The sequence below is a fragment of the Bos indicus x Bos taurus genome, unplaced genomic scaffold (genome assembly GCF_003369695.1).
Source record: "Bos indicus x Bos taurus breed Angus x Brahman F1 hybrid unplaced genomic scaffold, Bos_hybrid_MaternalHap_v2.0 SuperScaffold_100458, whole genome shotgun sequence".
Lineage (NCBI taxonomy): Eukaryota > Metazoa > Chordata > Mammalia > Artiodactyla > Bovidae > Bos > Bos indicus x Bos taurus.
Window position 1 is genome coordinate 44,447 of NW_020867088.1, and position 19,063 is coordinate 63,509.

A 19,063-nucleotide genomic window follows, 5' to 3' on the forward strand; every position below is an offset into this window, starting at 1 on the left:
AATTATTATTATTTTTTTTACTTTACAATATTGTATTGATTTTGCCATACATCAACATGCATCCACCACAGGTGTACACATGTTCCCCATCCTGAACCCCCCTCCCACCTCCAGCCCATGTTTTTCAACAGGAAAAGCCACCAGAATGGGAAGCCCACCCACAGCAACTAGTCACCCACTCTCCCCGCAAATAAAGAAAGCCCACGAGTAGCAAAGGCATAGTACATCCAAAAATAAATAAATAATTTTAAAAACAATCTAATAATACCATGAATAAATTTAACCAAGAAGTGTAAGATGGCTATACTAAAAATCACAACATATTTCTAAAATTAAAAAAGACCTAAATAAGCATAGAAAGATATATATTCATAATTACAGATCCAATATTGTTAAGACTCAGACTTCTCAAATAACCTATGGCTAAAAGGAAATATTGATAAAATTTTCAGCAGGCTTTTATTTAAAAGCAAATTGGAAGGCTTCTAACATTTATACATAAAAGTAAAGGATCCAGAATGCCCAAATTAACCTTGACAAAGAACTACAAAGACAATTTAAACTATGGGCTTCATTTCTTTTTAAAATGTACAGTAATTAAGAATGCAGTATTGGTATAAGGATCTAAATATTGGTATAAACTGCAACTTTTGAGGAACAAAATAAATTATACAGATGCAGATTACTTTAATTCAATGCATAAAAGTGTTTAAAAATGTGTCCAGAATAATTGGAAAAAATAAACTTCAACCACTAATTACTCTTTCACATACAAAAAGTAGTGCAAGATGCATCAATATCTAAAAAGGCAGAACATAGAAAAGTATCTTCACTCTCCTAAGGATGTGCAAAGATTTCTTAGGATACAAAAACATCAACTACAAAAGAAAAGAAAAAAATGGTAAACATTAGATGTGATCAAAATTAAACCCTGATCTCTACTGAGGATATAAATGGCAAGCCACTGACTGGACGAAAATATCCACAAAGCACTAGTATTACATATATATTAAAAATAAACATCCCTAAGGGGGATTTGAGGAAGGGTTTGGGGAAGGGATCAACACCCACAGAGATCTCAAAATGACAAAGTCATTGTTCAGTGGGAGAGGCTGGAATACTCACTACACACTTTCCCTGACATCTCCACACAGTGAAATGTAAGTGTCAGTGGTGCTGAGACAAGTAAAGGCTGCAAAAGCCAGTGACCCATAATAACCTATTACACTGAGTCTCAGGCTTCGTTCTCAATATCCAGATGCACTGGCCTGTTCTTTTGTGCTCCTCTCTCTGGAAAGAAATGACTGAGGACACCTCCTTCACATCTTCTTTTTCTTGGGCATTTTCACTTCATAAAACTGCAGTCAGTTTTCTATGTGTGCTGAGGAGGTAATGACACAGACCCTCATGGTCTCACCACTGGTTGCTCAAGAGGCCTCAGAATAAGCCCTTTGTGTCCACGGAAGGATGTGACGAGTCAGTTGAGTTCTGCCAAGCTGCTGACTTTTTTTTCCCCTGAATGAGGGGTGTGTGGGAAATAAGCATTTTACAACTTAGTTTTCCTCAATAAATTATCGTATTTTGCTGAGAGCAGCTGTGTGCAAGTTCACACACTCAGAACAGTCCCAAACTTTTTTTTGAAAACTAAAATGCCTAAACTTAAAATGCCTGAATTTAGGCATTTTAACTTCCACATCTTACCTTCAATTTCACTTGTTTAGCAATAGGAAGACTCCTTGGAGATGATGATTTCAATGACAAGAATTGTAGATAATTGAGATCCTTATTCAGTCCTATTTGGGACTTTGGCAAATTGTATGAAAATTATATTGCTCTGAAATAGTTAATGTCAGTGGTCTGTCTTGAAAACAACTGATTTTTATTCTGTGAGTCTACCAGAGAAAGCATCCATTAAAAACTTTAAGGATTACAAACCTAGAATCTGTGTGATACAAACTCATGAGATGATATTTATGGGCCTGGAAACTGTCTCTGAAAATACCTTTAATGCAGCATAATGTCATTTTGCCAAAGGCAAAAGGAGACGAGGGCAGCAGAGAATGAGATGGCTGATGGCATCACCGATTCAATGGACATGAATTTGGGCAAACTCCGGGAGATAGTGAGGGACAGAAAGGTCTGGCGTGCTGCAGTCTATGGGGTGGCAAAGGGTCAGACATGACTTAGCGACTGAACAATAACAAATGCCACTGTCATCAGACTATTTCTCTTACCTAAAACACACGTGGTATTTTTAAAATTAGGTATCTATTACTTAGTATTCAACATACATTTAGATGTTATGCGAAAAATAATACTAAAATGCCCTCATTTTTATCTGCACAACAAACCTTAGGAAGCGAGTATTATTTTCTCCATTTTACAGAAAGGAGAGTGGGGCAGCTTTGTGGGGGTAGAGATGGTAAGAGGGAGAGCTGGGACAGGGGCTTAGAAAGGGAGACTGTGGGGCTCTGCACTGCCACAATTTAAAGCTGTTGACATCATGAATGATTATCAGGTGCAATCACACCACATAAGTTGATTTTTTATGCTGTTTTACTTCATCCTTAGAAAAAGTGAACAGCTCCAATTTTCCCAACAACTCTAATGCGACTGAACGGGAAACCTATCTGGTAGCTGTCAGTGTACAGGATGGTGCACAAACTCATGATCGCCCTCTGTTGGGAGGCGGTCTCTGAGTTACATCGTCTTAGTGGATGGATTGTCCCGCAGTGTGGACCACTACACAGAATCCAGGCTTTTCATTAGCCACACTTGGTATCACTATTACAAAATATTAAATAAATTATCTGATATTCCATTTATGAAATCTCTCATTTATGAAATGAGAAGGAATTAGATGAGGAAAAGAGTAATACATACTTTAGAAGTAAATACATACTTGAAGTAATAAAAATAAAAACGATCAAGAATTTTCCAAGGTTTAGCAAATACACCAAGGATGAGCAGAACCATCAAAAATGAGTTTGAACACATTTGGCTCTAAACAAAAGTGAACAACACCATTCCAAGCCTTTCCCTTCCCCCCTCTCAGCTGGTGACAGACAGAAAGACTGGGTCCCACACAGGAACTCTGCTTCTACCAGCACCTCATGCCCCACCATCCACAGAAGCCTTTTCCTCTCCTCTGGGATCAAAGGTCACCTCCTAGAAGCTCTGGCTACCCCTGGACTAGGTTCCTTAACTGCCTCCAGCCCCCACATACAGTTTGCCTTCCAAGATTTCCTCCACGGAGCTCCCACAATTAGGATTCCAAAGCCATCAAGGGGTGAGTCTCTGAATGTCTTCCTTCCCTGGGGGACTGGAGGAGACCAATAAGGACAGGGCTTCATGCCTGACTCACCCCTGTACCTCAGGGCCTCAACTCTAATCCCTGTTTGTTGAAGAGAAGGAGGGAAGAGAGGGCAAAAACCACCCACCATCGCTCATACTCCCCTCCCAGAAACTAAAATCTCAAACAACCAGCAACATCTCCTCACACCCTACATCCAGATGGGCCTCTCTTCTGATTTATTCAAACTCCTTCCAGGAGTAGCCTGTCTTCACCTCAACTCCCTCCACGCCTCCTGAATTTGCAGCCCTTTGCTCTCTAACTCCTCCCATCTGAAACCTGCTCCTCAGGTCACCAGACACCTCCTGATTTCAAATCAATCAACAAGTTTCCGTGGACTCACCTCGTTTGCACTAAACAGACCTGTCTTCCTTAGGTCTCCACTGTATCTCCTCCTCTCATCCTTGCTGTTCATTATGTGTCTTCTGTACTTCCCTTCTCTCTCTGCTTCTCTCTGAATATCAAGCCTTCCCTAAGCTTCTGATCTTGGCTCCTAAACTGCTTCCCTCTCTCTTGGCAATATTATCCATCTTCAGAGATTTAACTACTTGCTCAGTGAAGAATACATAAGCTCCATGCTCATGCCAGGCCTCTCTATCAAAGAGCAGACTCTTACTTCTAATGAACTACAGGATGCCTCCACCAAACTTCAAGATAATTGAACGACAAGTGGTAGAGGAGGGAATGGAAATCAGCTGGACTAGAATTTTCTCTCCTCTTTAATGAGAATATTTCCTACTGAAATCAGGTAGCATCTATCCCTGTCCCTCTATATGCCATGCAAAATATGTGACAAATTTTAATTATGAGGACTAACAAACCATAAGCTAAGAACACAGTGGAAACCCAACCTTGGCCTAGCTTACTGTAGCAAAGAAACAGAACCTTTCACAAAATCCTTTCAAAGGAATTCACAATCACTGTCAAAACATGACACTGTTTTCAGGGAAAAATTGTTTCTGGGGATAAATTATGTAGCTAAACCCAGCAGGGCACATTTATAAAATAAGTCTGCAAAAGAGAAGAAAACAATTAGACATCTTCGCAGGAAAAGTCCTCTGCCTCTGAGTCTCAGCTTAGTTCTCACTGGTAACAGTGGAAGTCTTGCCCACTGGCTGCGCTGTCTGTAGGACCATGTTGCACTGTTCATTGCTGCATTTCTGTGTGCAGCTTTGGACAAATGCATTTCATTTCCAAAATTAACACTTGGAAAGAAAAAGTAAATTCCCCACAGGCTTAATCACTGATAAGTAGACAGAATAACAGAAAAAAAGAAAAACAAATACACTCCATAAAAGCAACAGCACTGAATATGACAATGAGAGCTGAGATGACCTAACATCATTCCTTAGACTCTCAAGTTCACAGACAAACAGGCTGGGTAGAAGGGATTTCTGTAAGTCTTTGTCTCTCTTTCTTTTTTAAGAACTACAAGTGGTAGATAAGGAAACGGCAACCTTAGAAGGAAATGGCAACCCACTCCAGTATTCTTGCCTGGAGAATCGCAGGGACAGGGGAGTCTGGTGGGCTCCCTATGGGGTCACACAGAGTCGGACATGACTGAAGCAACTTAGCAGCAGCTTAGCAGCAAGACAGAGTAATCAGCTTATGAAAAGCAAAACTGCCTACAAAACCAAAAAACATTTTCTGAGATGACTTTGGTCCCGTAATCAAATTACTGGCTTAAAGCCTTTGTATCTTCAATAAGCGCTCTCTATTGTCCTTTTTGGACTTCCCAGGTGGCTTAGTGGTAAGAATCTACCTGCAGTGAAGGAGACTCCAGAGACACAAACTTGATCTCTGGGTCAGGAATATCCCCTGAACAAGGAAATGGCAACCCACTCTAGTATTCTTGCCTGAGAAATCCCATCAATGGAAGAGCCTGGCAAGCTGCAGTCTATGCGGTCACAAAAGAGCCGTACACAACTTAGTGCTAACAACAACATTGTCCTTGTTAAAGTATTATTCTCACCTGATTTTTACCCAATCTTTGCTTTGTAAGTAACCACACATGGCTTTATCCAAATTAAATGCTGCACTAAATATTTGTCCTCTGTGGTAATACAATGCATAGTGCTTGTGCTCAGTTGTGTATGACTCTTGCAGCCCTCTGGACTGTAGCCCACCAGGCTCCTCTATCTGTGGAATTTTCTAGGCAAGAATACTGAAGTGGATCATCATTCCCTTCTCCAGGACATCTTCTAACTCAGGGATGAAATCCATATTTCTTGCATCTCTTGCATTGGCAGGTGAATTATTTACCACTAATCTAGGCTATCTTTCCATGAGAGGTGATTATTTCTATATTATGAAATGCACTCACAGTAAAGGGAATCCACGCCAGACACCTGGAAGGCAGAGGGAGAACCACTTACCCAGCATGCTGCTGCTTCAGACCAACCTTGACGTGACTGTGTAGCCACTCCTGCCCCAGGTGTTTCTCATGTTAACTCGGCCTTCCCATCACAACTGCACCTTTCTCTCACAAAAATGACCTTTACTGAAGATAACAGTATGCATTGCCAGGCTGAAAGACCATCCTTAGCCCCTGTGAGAAGGCCTTGAGAAACAGGCACTCTGCTATTCCCTGTGAAAACTCTGACAGGACTGTTATGTTACCTGGATGAAATCTTGAAATATCAGAGGCAGCAAGTCATCCATATGCCCAATGTCTTTGGAGAAACGATTTAACATTCTTCCTGCAAGAACAGGATATGAGAAATAGCTCATTTCCTCAGATAGAAGCTTTAAGAGAAACAATTCATGAACAAATCAAAACAATAATTTTGAAGAATATATATTTAGGAACTTCCTTGGTGGTACAGTGTCTCCAGTGCAGGGGACATGTGTTCAACCCCTGGTCCAGGAAGACTCCACATGCTGCAGAGCAGCTAAGCCTGTGTGCCACAACTACTGAAGCCCATGTGCCTAGAGCCTGAGCTCTGCAACAGAAAAAGTGACCACAGTGTGAAGCCCAGGCACTGCAATGAGGAGTAACCCTTGCTCGCTGTAACTAGAGAAAGCCCACATGCAGCAACAAAGACCCAGTGCAACTAAAAATAAATAAATAAATCTTTAAAAAAATAAAGTACATGTATTAAATACTTTCTGGAGAAGGAAAAGGCAACCCACTCCATTTTTCTTGCCTGGAGAATCCCCATGGACAGCAGGGCTGGTGGGCCACAGTCCATGGGGTCATAAAGAGTTAGACACAACTGAGTGACTAAGCACAATTAAATATTTAATGCATTGGGCTTCCCTAGGGGCTCAGTGCTAAAGAATGTGCCTGCCAATGCAGGAGACATAAGAGACAGGGGTTCAATCCCAAGGTCAGGAAGATCCCCTGGAGGAAGAAATGGCAACCCACTCCAGTATTCTTTCCTTGGAAATCCCATGGACAGAGTAGCCTGGCAGGCTACAGTTCATAGGACTACAAAAGAGTCAGACATGACTAGCGGTAAAACAAGAACAAATTTAATATATTACAAATTCATATGAAATAAGCCAATGTCAGTGGTAAAAAGAAAGACAAAATAGGATGATACCTAAAGAGAAACAAAAATACCACCAAATGGCAGTGGTTGGGGAATTGAAATTGAGCCCTGATTTTTAAAAGAATGGGGGAAACTTCTGGCAGTATCAGGAAGGGTTGGTGGATTTGAGAATTTCCCTCCCTTTAGATCCATCCCATCGAAGACTCACTCCAAGAGCTAAATCAACAAACAAACAGTTGCAAAATACCTAAGTTAATCCTAACTGTCACACCAATTTGGCTTTAATTATCAAGATTAATTTCTCCAAGTGATACTCTTTAAATCAACAAAATTATAACCTCTCCGTAATTTTTTTTTTCCCTCCAGATGCCTCACAGCACCTCACATTTTGGAAAATTATGGATTGTGACCATTTCCCAGTTGTGAGTTTACTAGTCAGGTAATAAGTTGTTATTTTCAAAGGAGTACCGGGTGTGAAAAGCACAGACTTGTGAATAAGCATCTAAGAAGACCAACGGGATGTAGACAGGAAAACAGAAATATTACTAAATGACTAAGATTGATTTTATTTCCCTTCTCATAATCCACAATAATAGTATATCCTTAAGGCTGCAGAATAAAATATGGGGAATTTCTGGTAAATATCTGGTATAAACTAAAAATGTCACTTGTCACATCAGTAAACAAAGGATGCTGCAGCCACCCCTGAAATGGTGCTCCCTGAGGAGACTCAGGATGAGAAAGAACAGGACACTGTCCCCAGACAGGGGAGGTGCACATCATAGGAACTGTAGCAGGGAGGAGCCAAGACTGACTCCATGCTGGATCTGTTTCTTTGACCATTGCTATTCACTGCTTTTGTCAAGGAACCCTGCCCCTCTGCACGAAGGTTAAAGCGGCTTTTTTTCAGCTCACAGGGAGACAATCTGACCCTCACCAACTGTGAATGGATGCAGAAAAGACAAAATGAACAAATACCCTCTTATTGTACAAGATAAATGGCCTTTTGACATTATTTCCTTGCCTCCTCTCCTCTCTGTTCTATAAAAGAACCAGGCATCCAGACCCAAATATGATGGTTATTTTGACACATTAGTCTACCATCTTCTCAGTCTGCCAGGTTTCCAAATAAAGTCATTATTCTTTGCCTTAACACATTGTCTGTAAGATTTACCAGCCTTGCGAGGCAAGCAGAGTGAGCTTGAACTTGGTAACAAGTAATACCAAATAATACCTTAGTGCGGTTTTCTCTTCATGCCATCATATATCACAAACAAAGTCCACCATAAACAATCTATTACAAATTCTACTTTTGAAAATAAACACAGGGAAGAGTTCAATATAATACACTGCTAAAAGAGTAAATAAGTGATGCCCCTAAACCTTTGAGCCTATCTTTGCAATACTTATTTGGGCTTCTATTTTCTTGAAGCAATGAAGTTCTGATGATAGATGCAGGAGGGGAAGACAAGATACACACTGTGTATGCCTGCTGCTCTTGGATTACTGACCTTAAAGATTTAAACTTTGTTCCAAATCCTTGAATAATAATCAGAATCTGGAGATGCCTACAGGTCATCAAGAGCCTGGTTAACAATGGTCACAAACTCAGTCCCAATCGATGCTCACAAAATTACAATTGCAGTTTTCATATTAACAGGAAAAGTAGAGCAACATCATAGCCATAATAGTAAAGACTCTTCCAATCACTTCCTCACTCTGGCTTCATAATAAGGTGAAATCTGCATGTGCCTTTGCAGTTTACCATCTTGTGCTCCTCATAATGCCTGAACTAAAGAACATGTGTTTAAAAAGTTGACTTAAAACTCAATTCAGAAAACTAAGATCATGGCATCTGGTCCTGCCACTTCATGGCAAAGAGATGGGGAAACAATGGAAACAGTGACAGACTATTTTTCGGGGCTCCCAAAATCACTTCAGATGGTGACTGAAGCCATGAAATTAAAAGATGACTGCTCCTTGGAAGAAAAGCTATGACCAACCTAGACAGCATATTAAAAAGCAAAGACATCACTTTGCCAACAAAGGCCCATCTAGTCAAAGCTATGGTTTTTCCAGTAATCATGTGTGGCTACTATACATGGACTATAAAGAAAGCTGAGCACTGAAGAATTGATGCTTTTGAACTGTGGTGTTGGAGAAGACTCTTGAGAGTCCCTTGGGCTGCAAGGAGATCTAACAAGTTCATCCTAAAGGAAATCAGTTCTGAATATTCAGGAAGGACTGATGCTGAAGCTGAAACTCCAATACTTTGGCCACCTGATACGAATAACTGACTCATTGGAAAAGACCCTGATGCTTGGAAAGACTGAAGGCAGGAGGAGAAGGGGATGACAGAGGATGAGATGGTTGGATGGCATCACTGACTCGATGGACATGTATTTGAGTAAGCTCTGGGAGTTGGACAGGGAAGATGGACAGGGAAGCCAGTCCATGGGGTTGCAAAGAGTTTGATATGACTGAGTGACTGAACTGAACTGTTGAATAAATCTGTACAAGATGCTGCCCTAAACAATCTTATTTAATCCTCACAACAGTCTTGTGAAACAGGAAGGGCAGCGGTCATTCCCATTTCACAGGAGAGACGTTCCCAGACACGGTGTCAACATCCTCACTGAGGTTCATTAGGCACTGAGCCTGTCCTAAGTGCTATGAATGTATTAACCTGCTTAATGCCCACAACATCAAGATACTGGTAAGTGTATGAACAATATCCTCATTTTATAGGTAAAGAAATTGAGATGCAGAGAAATTAAATAACTAGCATATAAGTATTAACATAACTATAATTGGCTATTACTATTAGTAACTAGCACTAGGACTGTACCCAGGAATTTGGCTCCTAAGTCCATACTTATAATCACTACAACATCCTGCCTGGAGATTTTCCTGCCCAGTAGTATCTACCTACTTTGGCCTTGATCGTACAGCTAGTTGATGGCCAGGCCAAGGCTACTGCTGTCCTCCCTCCAGTCACATCCCTGCCTCATCAGGCCCTGCCAATCATGACCTGCCAAAACAAAGCCACCCTGGGCCTCAGCACAAATCTAACCAACTGAACAGAGTGGCATGTGTGCTGATGAACTACTTCTTCACAGAAACCCAGGTCAGGAGGCTACCTTCCAAACAAAGCAAGACAGATCAAAGGCCTCAGGGTGGAGGAAGCAACCACTGGGAAACCTTTAGGGACACTCTTACTTAATACTGTAGATCCACCTGCTATATACGACAAGACATCTTTAATGTAACCACAAGTCCACTGTAAAACTAGAGTTCATTTTATTGAAGAGGACTGTTTACATTTCACTAATCTTGTATTTTAATTAATTTTACATTACCATTTAGGTAAAACTCAAAATATGAGCACATATCAGAGCTCTGTGGTCCCAGAAATGGATGGACAATGAAAGAGAGAAACATACAGCCTGTCTTTTGTAGAGATATTCCTGGAAGAAGGTATTTCCTAGTTAGCTTAACACTATGTAACACAGCCAACGTTTCAAAACTAGTCAAAAACATATTTCAACACGTTTTCATCATCTGTTGGATGTTTCAAATGACAAATGGACTCCTAAATCATCCTGTAAAGTAAACATTCATGTATTTTTACAGATATGAATGCTGCTGCTAAGTCACTTCAGTCGTGTCCAACTCTGTGTGACCCATTAGACGGCAGCCCAACAGGCTCCCCCGTCCCTGGGATTCTCCAGGCAAGAACACTGGAGTGGGTTGCCATTTCCTTCTCCAATGCATGAAAGTGAAAAGTGAAAAGTGAAATTGAAGTCGCTCAGTCATGTCCGATTCTTAGTGACCCCATGGACTGCAGCCCACCAGGCCCCTCCATCCATGGGATTTTCCAGGCAAGAGTACTGGAGTGGGGTGCCATTGCCTTCTCCACAGATATGAATAAATTGGAATAAAAGCTTATATGTTCCTATATTCACATTTTCTCTGGTAGGAAAAATTACCAATGAAGATTTTTGTAGAAAATGAATAAACATACACAGTGATTTTCTTCCAAGCATCTCTTCCATTTTCAAATACAAAAATGTAATCAGGCACTAAATGTGTTAACAAGACATATTCACTAAGAAACATGTATACCTGTGATGGATTCATTTTGATATTTGGCAAAGCTAATACAATTATGTAAAGTTTAAAAATAAAATAAAATTTAAAAAATAAAAGAAAGAAACTTGAGTGTCTGACTTACCTATTGGATTTCTATGGAAGAACAATACTGGAGCTCTTAAAATGGTCTCCAACATTTTGTTGTGCAAAGTTTGTGAAGAATTAACAAGGATGTAGAATATCAACAGAGACTTTGTGATGCCAAAAAGGATAGTAGACACAGTTAACCCTGAAATAAAGAAACATCACTTAGCACAAGATCTCGTCTTATCCTCAATCATGCTAAAGCACAGCAGGCAGTTTAAAAAGATACTGTATATTTCATTCTATAAATAAAAATTGTATAGATATTTATATATACAGAATACAGAATAAAAACATATATATAAATATATATACATATATATAAAGTAGATTCTGTAGGAGTTTAATGCTTTCAAAAATACATTTATAAAGAAAAATATTAAAATCACTGTTTTCCTCTCACTAAATAGAAACAACATGGGGGGAAAATGTGTAAAGTGCAGTTTCATTCTAGGCTTGCCTAATTCAATTACAAGTTCTAATAAAACTTAAAATAAAGATAATTATACAAGTAGCTAATCTTCCTTTCTCTATATTTAAAATCTCATTATTTACAACATGTCCCATAATCTAAAAGTAAGGTATGCTTTGATGAAAGTGAACATGTTAGGTGCTCAGTCGTGTCATACTCTTTCAAAGTCCATGGACTGTGGACCCCAGGTTTCTCTATCCATGGAATTCTCCAGTCAATTCTCTATCCATGGAATTCTCCACGCAAGAATACTGGAATGGGTTGCCATTCCCTTCTCCAATACTTTGCTACCAGCACATGAATTAACAGGGAAAACAAATGATCTATCATTTCCTTGTAATTTACAAGGAAATTTACTTCGACTGTGTGGATCACAATAAACTGTGGAAAATTCTGAAAGAGATGGAAATACCAGAGCACCTGACCTGCTTCTTGAGAAATCTATGTGCAGGTCAGGAAGCAACAGTTAGAACTGGACATGGTTTTCTATATATAAGTCTTTAGTTTCTTTAGGTCAACATATTCCTAAGTATTTCATTCTTTTTGTTGCAGTGGTGAATGGAATTATTTCCTTAATTTCTCTATTTTCTCATTATTAGTGTATAGGAATGCAAGGGATTTCTTTGTGTTGATTTTATAACCTGCAACTTTACTGCAGCACTGTTTATAATAGCCAGGACATGGAAGCAACCTAGATGTCCATCAGCAGATGAATGGATAAGAAAGCTCTGGTACATATACACGATGGAGTATTACTCAGCCATTAAAAAGAATACATTTGAATCAGTTCTAGTGAGGTGGATGAAACTGGAGCCTATTATACAGAGTGAAGTAAGCCAGAAAGAAAAACACCAGTACAGTATACTAATGCATATATATGGAATTTAGAAAGACAGTAACAACAACCCTGTATTCGAGACAGCAAAAGAGACACAGAGGTATAGAACAATCTTTTGGATTCTGTGGGAGAGGGAGGGTGGGATGATTTGGGAGAATGACATTAAAACATGTATAATATCATATAAGAAACAAATCGCCAGTCCAGGTTCAATGCAGGATACAGGAAGCTTGGGGCTGGTGCACTGGGATGACCCAGAGGGATGGTATGGGGAGGGAGGTGGGACGGGGCTTCAGGATGGGGAACACATGTACAACCATGGCAGATGCATGTTGATGTATGGCAAAACCAATACAATATTGTAAAGTAAATAATAATAATAATAATAATTTAAAAATATATAAAATTTTAAAAAAGAACTGGACATGGAACAACAGACTGGTTCCAAATAGGAAAAGGAGTACGTCAAGGCTGTATATTGTCACCCTGCTTATTTAACTTATATCCAGAGTACATCATGAGAAAAACTGGGCTGGAAGAAGCACAAGCTGGAATCAAGATTGCTGGGAGAAATATCAATTATCTCAGATATGCAGATGACACCACCCTTATGGCAGAAAGTGAAGAGACACTAAAAAACCTATTGATGAAAGTGAAAGTGGAGAATGAAAAAGTTGGCTTAAAGCTCAACATTCAGAAAACGAAGATCATGGCATCCGGTCCCATCACTTCATGGGAAACAGATGTGGAAACAGTGTCAGACTTTATTTTTGGGGGCTCCAAAATCACTGCAGATGTTGACTGCAGCCATGAAATTAAAAGACGCTTACTCCTTGGAAGGAAAGTTATGACCAACCTAGATAGCATATTCAAAAGCAGAGACATTACTTTGCCAACAAAGTTCCGTCTAGTCAAGGCTATGGTTTTTCCAGTGGTCGTGTATGGATGTGAAAGTTGGACTGTGAAGAAAGCTGAGTGTCCAATAATTGATGCTTTTGAACTGTGGTGTTGGAGAAGATTCTTGAGAGTCCCTTGGACTGCAAGGAGATCCAACCAGTCCATTCTGAAGGCGATCAGCCCTGGGATTTCTTTGGAGGGAATGATGCTAAAGCTGAAATCCCAGTACTTTGGCCACCTCATGCGAAGAGTTGACTCATTGGAAAAGACTCTGATGCTGGGAGGGATTGCGGGCAGGAAGAAAGGAGGACGACAGAGGATGAGATGGCTGAATGGCATCATCAACTCGATGGACGTGAGTTTGAGTGAACTCTGGGAATTGGTGATGGACAGGGAGGCCTGGTGTGCTGCGATTCATGGGGTCGCAAAGAGTTGGACACGACTGAGAGACTGAATTGAACTGAACAGAAAGGAGCTTTTCAAGAACCTACTGTGTAGCACAGGGAACTCTACTTAATGCTCTGTGGCAACCTAAATGGGAAGGAAATCCAAAGAGAAGATACATGTTCAAGTAATTCACTTAGCTGTACAACAGAAACTAACACAACATTGGAAAGAAACTATAATAAAAATTAAAATATTAAAAATAAAGTAGCTACTTCTATTCCCATGTAGCTGTTAAGAGTATGAAAAGACCATGTTAAGTTTCAAGTGGATAATCTCTTAAATAATTGAACTGCAAAAGACTACAAAATATATTTTGACATGAGATAATCTAAACAAGATAATCTAATCTCTCACTATCTTATAGAACCCCAACGGATTTGTAAATAACTATAATCATTTAAATTTATGTCTTATCATGACATAAATCAGTACTATGCATACAAAAATTAAAAAAGCCTTCCAAACATCTCTTCAACTCACAATGCTATATATAGAGGGGATAACTTTGGCAATATATATTCCATCAAGTATGTTTTTCCATTCAGCTGCCACGTAAGTGTTATTTAAATTCTGAAAGCTGCTTAAATTCCTGAATTCCATCAATAGGTATTTGCCTTAGCCCACCATCCTATATGAATGTGTAACAGAATCCCTTCCTTCTTCTTTAAGCCCTCATTGTCCACCAATTCAGAAGGTAAACAGCTGGTAGATTCAAGTTTCTTATCAAGTGATCGATAAAATAAATACCAAATTTCAATGAGAGGATTTTTACATAACTTACTCATTGTAGAAAGCTTGTACAAGCATTTCCTTTGAGGATATTTAAATTTTTACTTAATTAAAAATTTTATTGGGGTATAGTTGCTTTACAATGTTGTGTTAGTTTCTGCTGTTCAACAAAGCAAATCAGCTATATGTATACATATATCCCCTCCCTCTTGGACCTCCCTTCCCCCTTCCCTCCCCTCTAGGTCATCGCAGAGCCCTGAGCTGAGCACCTTGTATTATACAGCAGCTTCCCACTAGCTATCTGTTTTACACATGGTAGTGTACATATGTCAATCCTAATCTCCCCATTCATCTCCCTCACTATCCCACTCGCACTCTGAGTCCAAACATCTATTCTCTACATCTATGACTCTGTTTGTCCCCTGCAAAGAGGTTCACCTGTACCATTTTTCTAGATTCCATGTTGTTGTTGTTCAGTCGCCAAGCTGTGTCCAAGTCTTTGCAACCCCATGGACTGCAGCACGCCAGGCTTCCCTGCCCCTCATCATCTTGCCGAATTTGCCAAGGTTGATGAATCGGTGGTGCCATCCAACCATCTCATCCCCTGTCACCCTTTTCTCCTTCTGCCTTCAGCCTTTCCCAGAATTGGGGTCTTTTCCAGTGAGTCAGCTGTTTACATCAGGAGGCCAAAGTATTGGAGCTTCAGCTTCAGCATCAGTCCTTCCAATGAGTATTCAGGGTTGATTTCCTTTAAGATTGACTGGTTTTATCTCCCTACTGTCCGAGGGATGCTCAAGAGTCTTCTCCAGCACCACAGTTTGAAAGCATCAATTCTTTGGTGCTCAGGTTTCTTTATAGCCCAGCTCTCACATCCTTACATAACTACTGGAAAGACCATAGCCTTGAGTATATGGACCTTTGTCAGCAAAGTGATGTCTCTGCTTTTTAGCACACTATCTAGGTTTGTCATAACTTTCCTGCCAAGAGGCAATCATTGTCTAATTTCATGGCTACAGTCACCATCCGCAGTGATTTTAGAGCCCAGGAAGAGGAAATCTATCACTGCTCCCAGATTTTCCCCTTCTGTTTGCCATGAAGTGATGGGACTGGATGCCATGATCTTAGTTTCTTTAATATTCAGTTTTAAGTTGGCTTTTTCACTCTCCTTTGTCACCCTCATCAAGAAACTCTTTAGTTCCTTTTTGCTTTCTGCCATTTGAGTGGTATCATCCACATATCTGAGGTTGATACTCTCCAGCAATCTTGACTCCAGCTTGTAACCCATCCAGCCCAGCATTTCACATGATGTGCTCTGTGTATAAGTTAAATAAATGGGGTGACAACAAACAGCCTTGTTGTACACCTTTCTCAATCCTGAACCAATCAGTTGTCCCATACAGGGTTCTAATGGTTGCTTCTTGACCTGCATACAGGTTTCTTAGGAGGCAGGTTAAGATGGTCTGGTATTCCCATCTCTTTAAGAGTTTTCCACAGTTTGTTATGATCCACACAGTCAAAGGCTTTAGCTTAGCCAATGAAACAGAGGTAGATGTTGTTCTGGAATTCCCTTGCTTTCTCTATGATCCAGAAAATGTTGACAATTTGATCTCTGATTCCTCTGCCTTTTCTAAATGCAGGTTGAACATCTGGAAGTTCTCAGTTCACATAATGATGAAAACTAACTTGAATGATTTTGAGCATAATGTTACTAGCATGGGAGATGAGTGCAATTGTCTGGTGGACTGAACATTCTTTAATATTGCCCTTCTTGGAAATTGGGATAAGGATTGACCTTTTCCAGTCCTGTGGCCACTGCTGCGTTTCCCAAATTTGCTGACACATTGAGTGCAGCACTTTAAATCTTTTAGAATTTTAAATAGCTATGCTGGAATTCCATCACCTCCTCTAGCTTTATAGACAGCAGTGCTTCCTAAGACTCACTTGACATTACACTCCAGAATGTCTGGCTCTGAGTGACAGGCTACATCATCATGGTTATCCAGATCATTAAGATCTTTATTGTATAGTTCTGTGTATTCTTTTCATCTCTTCTTGATCTCTTTTGCTTTAATTAGGACTTTACCATTTCTGTCTTATATTGTGCCCGTCTTTGGATGAAATGTTCTTTTGATATTTCCAATTTTGTTGTAGAGATCTCTAGCCTTACCCTTTCTGTTGTTTTCCTCTATTTCTTTGTATCGTCCATTGATGAAGGCCTTCTGGTCTCTCCTTGCTATTCTCTGGAACTCTGCATTTAGTTCTAGGAAGTCTTCTAGGTTTCAAGGAACTGGTCAACTTCAGTTTCTTTGGCAAAGGTGGTTGGGACATAGACTTGGATTACTGAGGTGTTGAATGGATTGATTGCCTTGGAAATGAACCGAGGTCATTCTGTTATTTTAAGGTTGCACCCAAGAACTGCATTTTGGACTCTTGTTGATTATGAGGGCTATTCCATTTCTTCTAAGCAATTCTTGCCCACAGTAGTAGATATAATGGTCATCTGAATTAAATTCACCCATTCCTGTCCATTTGAGTTCACTGATTCCTAAGATGTTGATGTTTACTCTTACCGTCTCCTGCTTGACCACATCCAATTTACCTTGATTCATGGACCTAACCTTGATTCATGGACCTAACATTCAAGGTTCCTATGCAATACTGTTCTTTTTTTTTTTTTCTTTATTTTTTAAAATTATTTTTTACTTTGGTTAAAAAATATCGTATCAACTAAAATGCAATACTGTTCTTACAGCATCAGATTTTATTTTCACTACCAGACACATCCACAACTGAACGCATTTCCACTGTGGCCCAGCCACTTCATCCTGTCTGGAGCTATTAGTAGTTGTCTTCTGCTCTTTACCAGTAGCATATTGGACACCTTCTGACCTGGGGGGCTAAACTTTTGGTGTCATATCTTTTTGCCTCTTTATGCAGTGCCTGGGTTTTTCTCATGGCTAGTACACTGGGGTGGTTTGCCACTCCCTCCTCCAATGGATCACATTTTATCAGAACTCTCGAATATGACCCGTCAGTCTTAGGTGGCCCTACACAGCACATATCATAGCTCCATTGAGTTATACAAGCCCCTTCGCCATGATAAGCCAATGATCCATGAAGAGGCTAGATTTCATATATATGCATTAACACAAGTATTTTTTTTTTCTGTTTTTCTCTTTCTGACTTACTTTACTTTGTATGACAGACTCTATGTCTATCTATGTCTCGACAAATGATCTATTCCATTCCTTTCTATGGATGAGTAATCTTCCAGTGTACACGTGTGTTAGTTGCTCAGTCATATCTGACTCTTTGCAACCCCATGGACTGTAGCCTGCCAGGCTCCTCTGTCCATGGAATTCTCTAAGCATGAATACTGGAGTGGGTTACCATGCCCTTATCCAAGGGTTCTTCCCAACTCAGGGATCAAATCCAGGTCTCCCTCATTGCAGGCAGATTCTTTACCATTTGAGCTACCCAGAAGCCCCTCTTCCCCAACCCAGTGTATATATGTACCATAAATGAGATGAAAAGACAGCCCTGAGAATAGGAGAAAAGAATTATAACTGACCAGGGATTAATCTTCACAATATACAAACAGCTCATGCAGCTTAAAAAAAAAAAAAAAAAGACAAAAACAACCCAATCAAAGAATGGGCAGAAGACCTATATAGACCTTTCTCCAAAGAAGACATACGATAGCCAAGAGGCATATGAAAAGATGCTCAATATCATTATTAGAGAAATATAGATCAAAACTACCAGTCAGAATGGCCATCATAAAAAATATACAAACAGTAAATGCTAGAGAAGGTGTGGAGAAAAGGGAACTTTCTTGCACTGTTAGTAGGAATGTAAATTGATACAGTCATTATGGAGAACAGTTTGGAGGTTCCTTAAAAAATTGAAAATAGAACTACCGTATGACTCAGCAATCTCACTACTGCACATATACCTTGAGAAAACCATAATTCAAAAAGACACATGCACCCCAGTGTTCACAGCAACACTATTTACAAAAGCTAGGACATGGAAGCAACCTAAATGTCCATCAACAGATGAATGGATAAAGAGGGCATTTAAAATTTTTGTTAAAGACATCCTTTAAATACTATATAACGCTATGCTATATATATTCTAAATACTCTTGTCAATAGAGAGAGTCATGTTAATATTAGTCTGGCAAGCCAAATTTTAAATCAATCCCACAGTTGAGGAGGAGGTACCACTGTAATCTCAGGTTAAGAAAGAGAAAGAATCCTAATTCCAGACACTGGATTTCCCCTTCTTAGCTTCTCAAGTTATTAGTGAAGGCCAGGAGGTGAGCAGTGTGGTAAAGGGGAGCTTTGAATACCTGGGAGGGAATAATGTCTTTATTTGTGGCTCATGCTGACAAAGGATTTCATCTAGGATCGATAAAAGCCAGGGTTTATTCAGACAGAATTGGAATAACTGAACCACAGGGTGAGAATACATTTCTAATCCCCTTGGCCACTCTTATAAGGATATAAGATTTAGCAAAAGCAACTATTACAATAGACAATAGCTACATATTTCTAGCGGCTGATTTTCTCAATATGCAATCATGATTTAACTAC

The 19,063-nt window shown here is 39.8% G+C and overlaps 1 protein-coding gene across 1 annotated transcript in view; it reads right to left on the bottom strand.

Annotated features, from left to right (window-relative positions):
* Positions 1-19,063, bottom strand: part of LOC113888551 (multidrug resistance-associated protein 4-like) — a gene marked incomplete at its 3' end in the record, with an annotated part of 135,618 nt that overhangs the window by 41,898 nt on the left and 74,657 nt on the right. Inside the window, exons 19-20 of the mRNA XM_027535617.1 lie at positions 11,081-11,227; positions 5,972-6,051 (exon numbers count right to left, since the gene is read on the bottom strand). Of these exons, the coding sequence (XP_027391418.1) occupies positions 5,972-6,051; positions 11,081-11,227 (227 nt within the window). The remainder of the gene's footprint in view (positions 1-5,971; positions 6,052-11,080; positions 11,228-19,063) is intronic.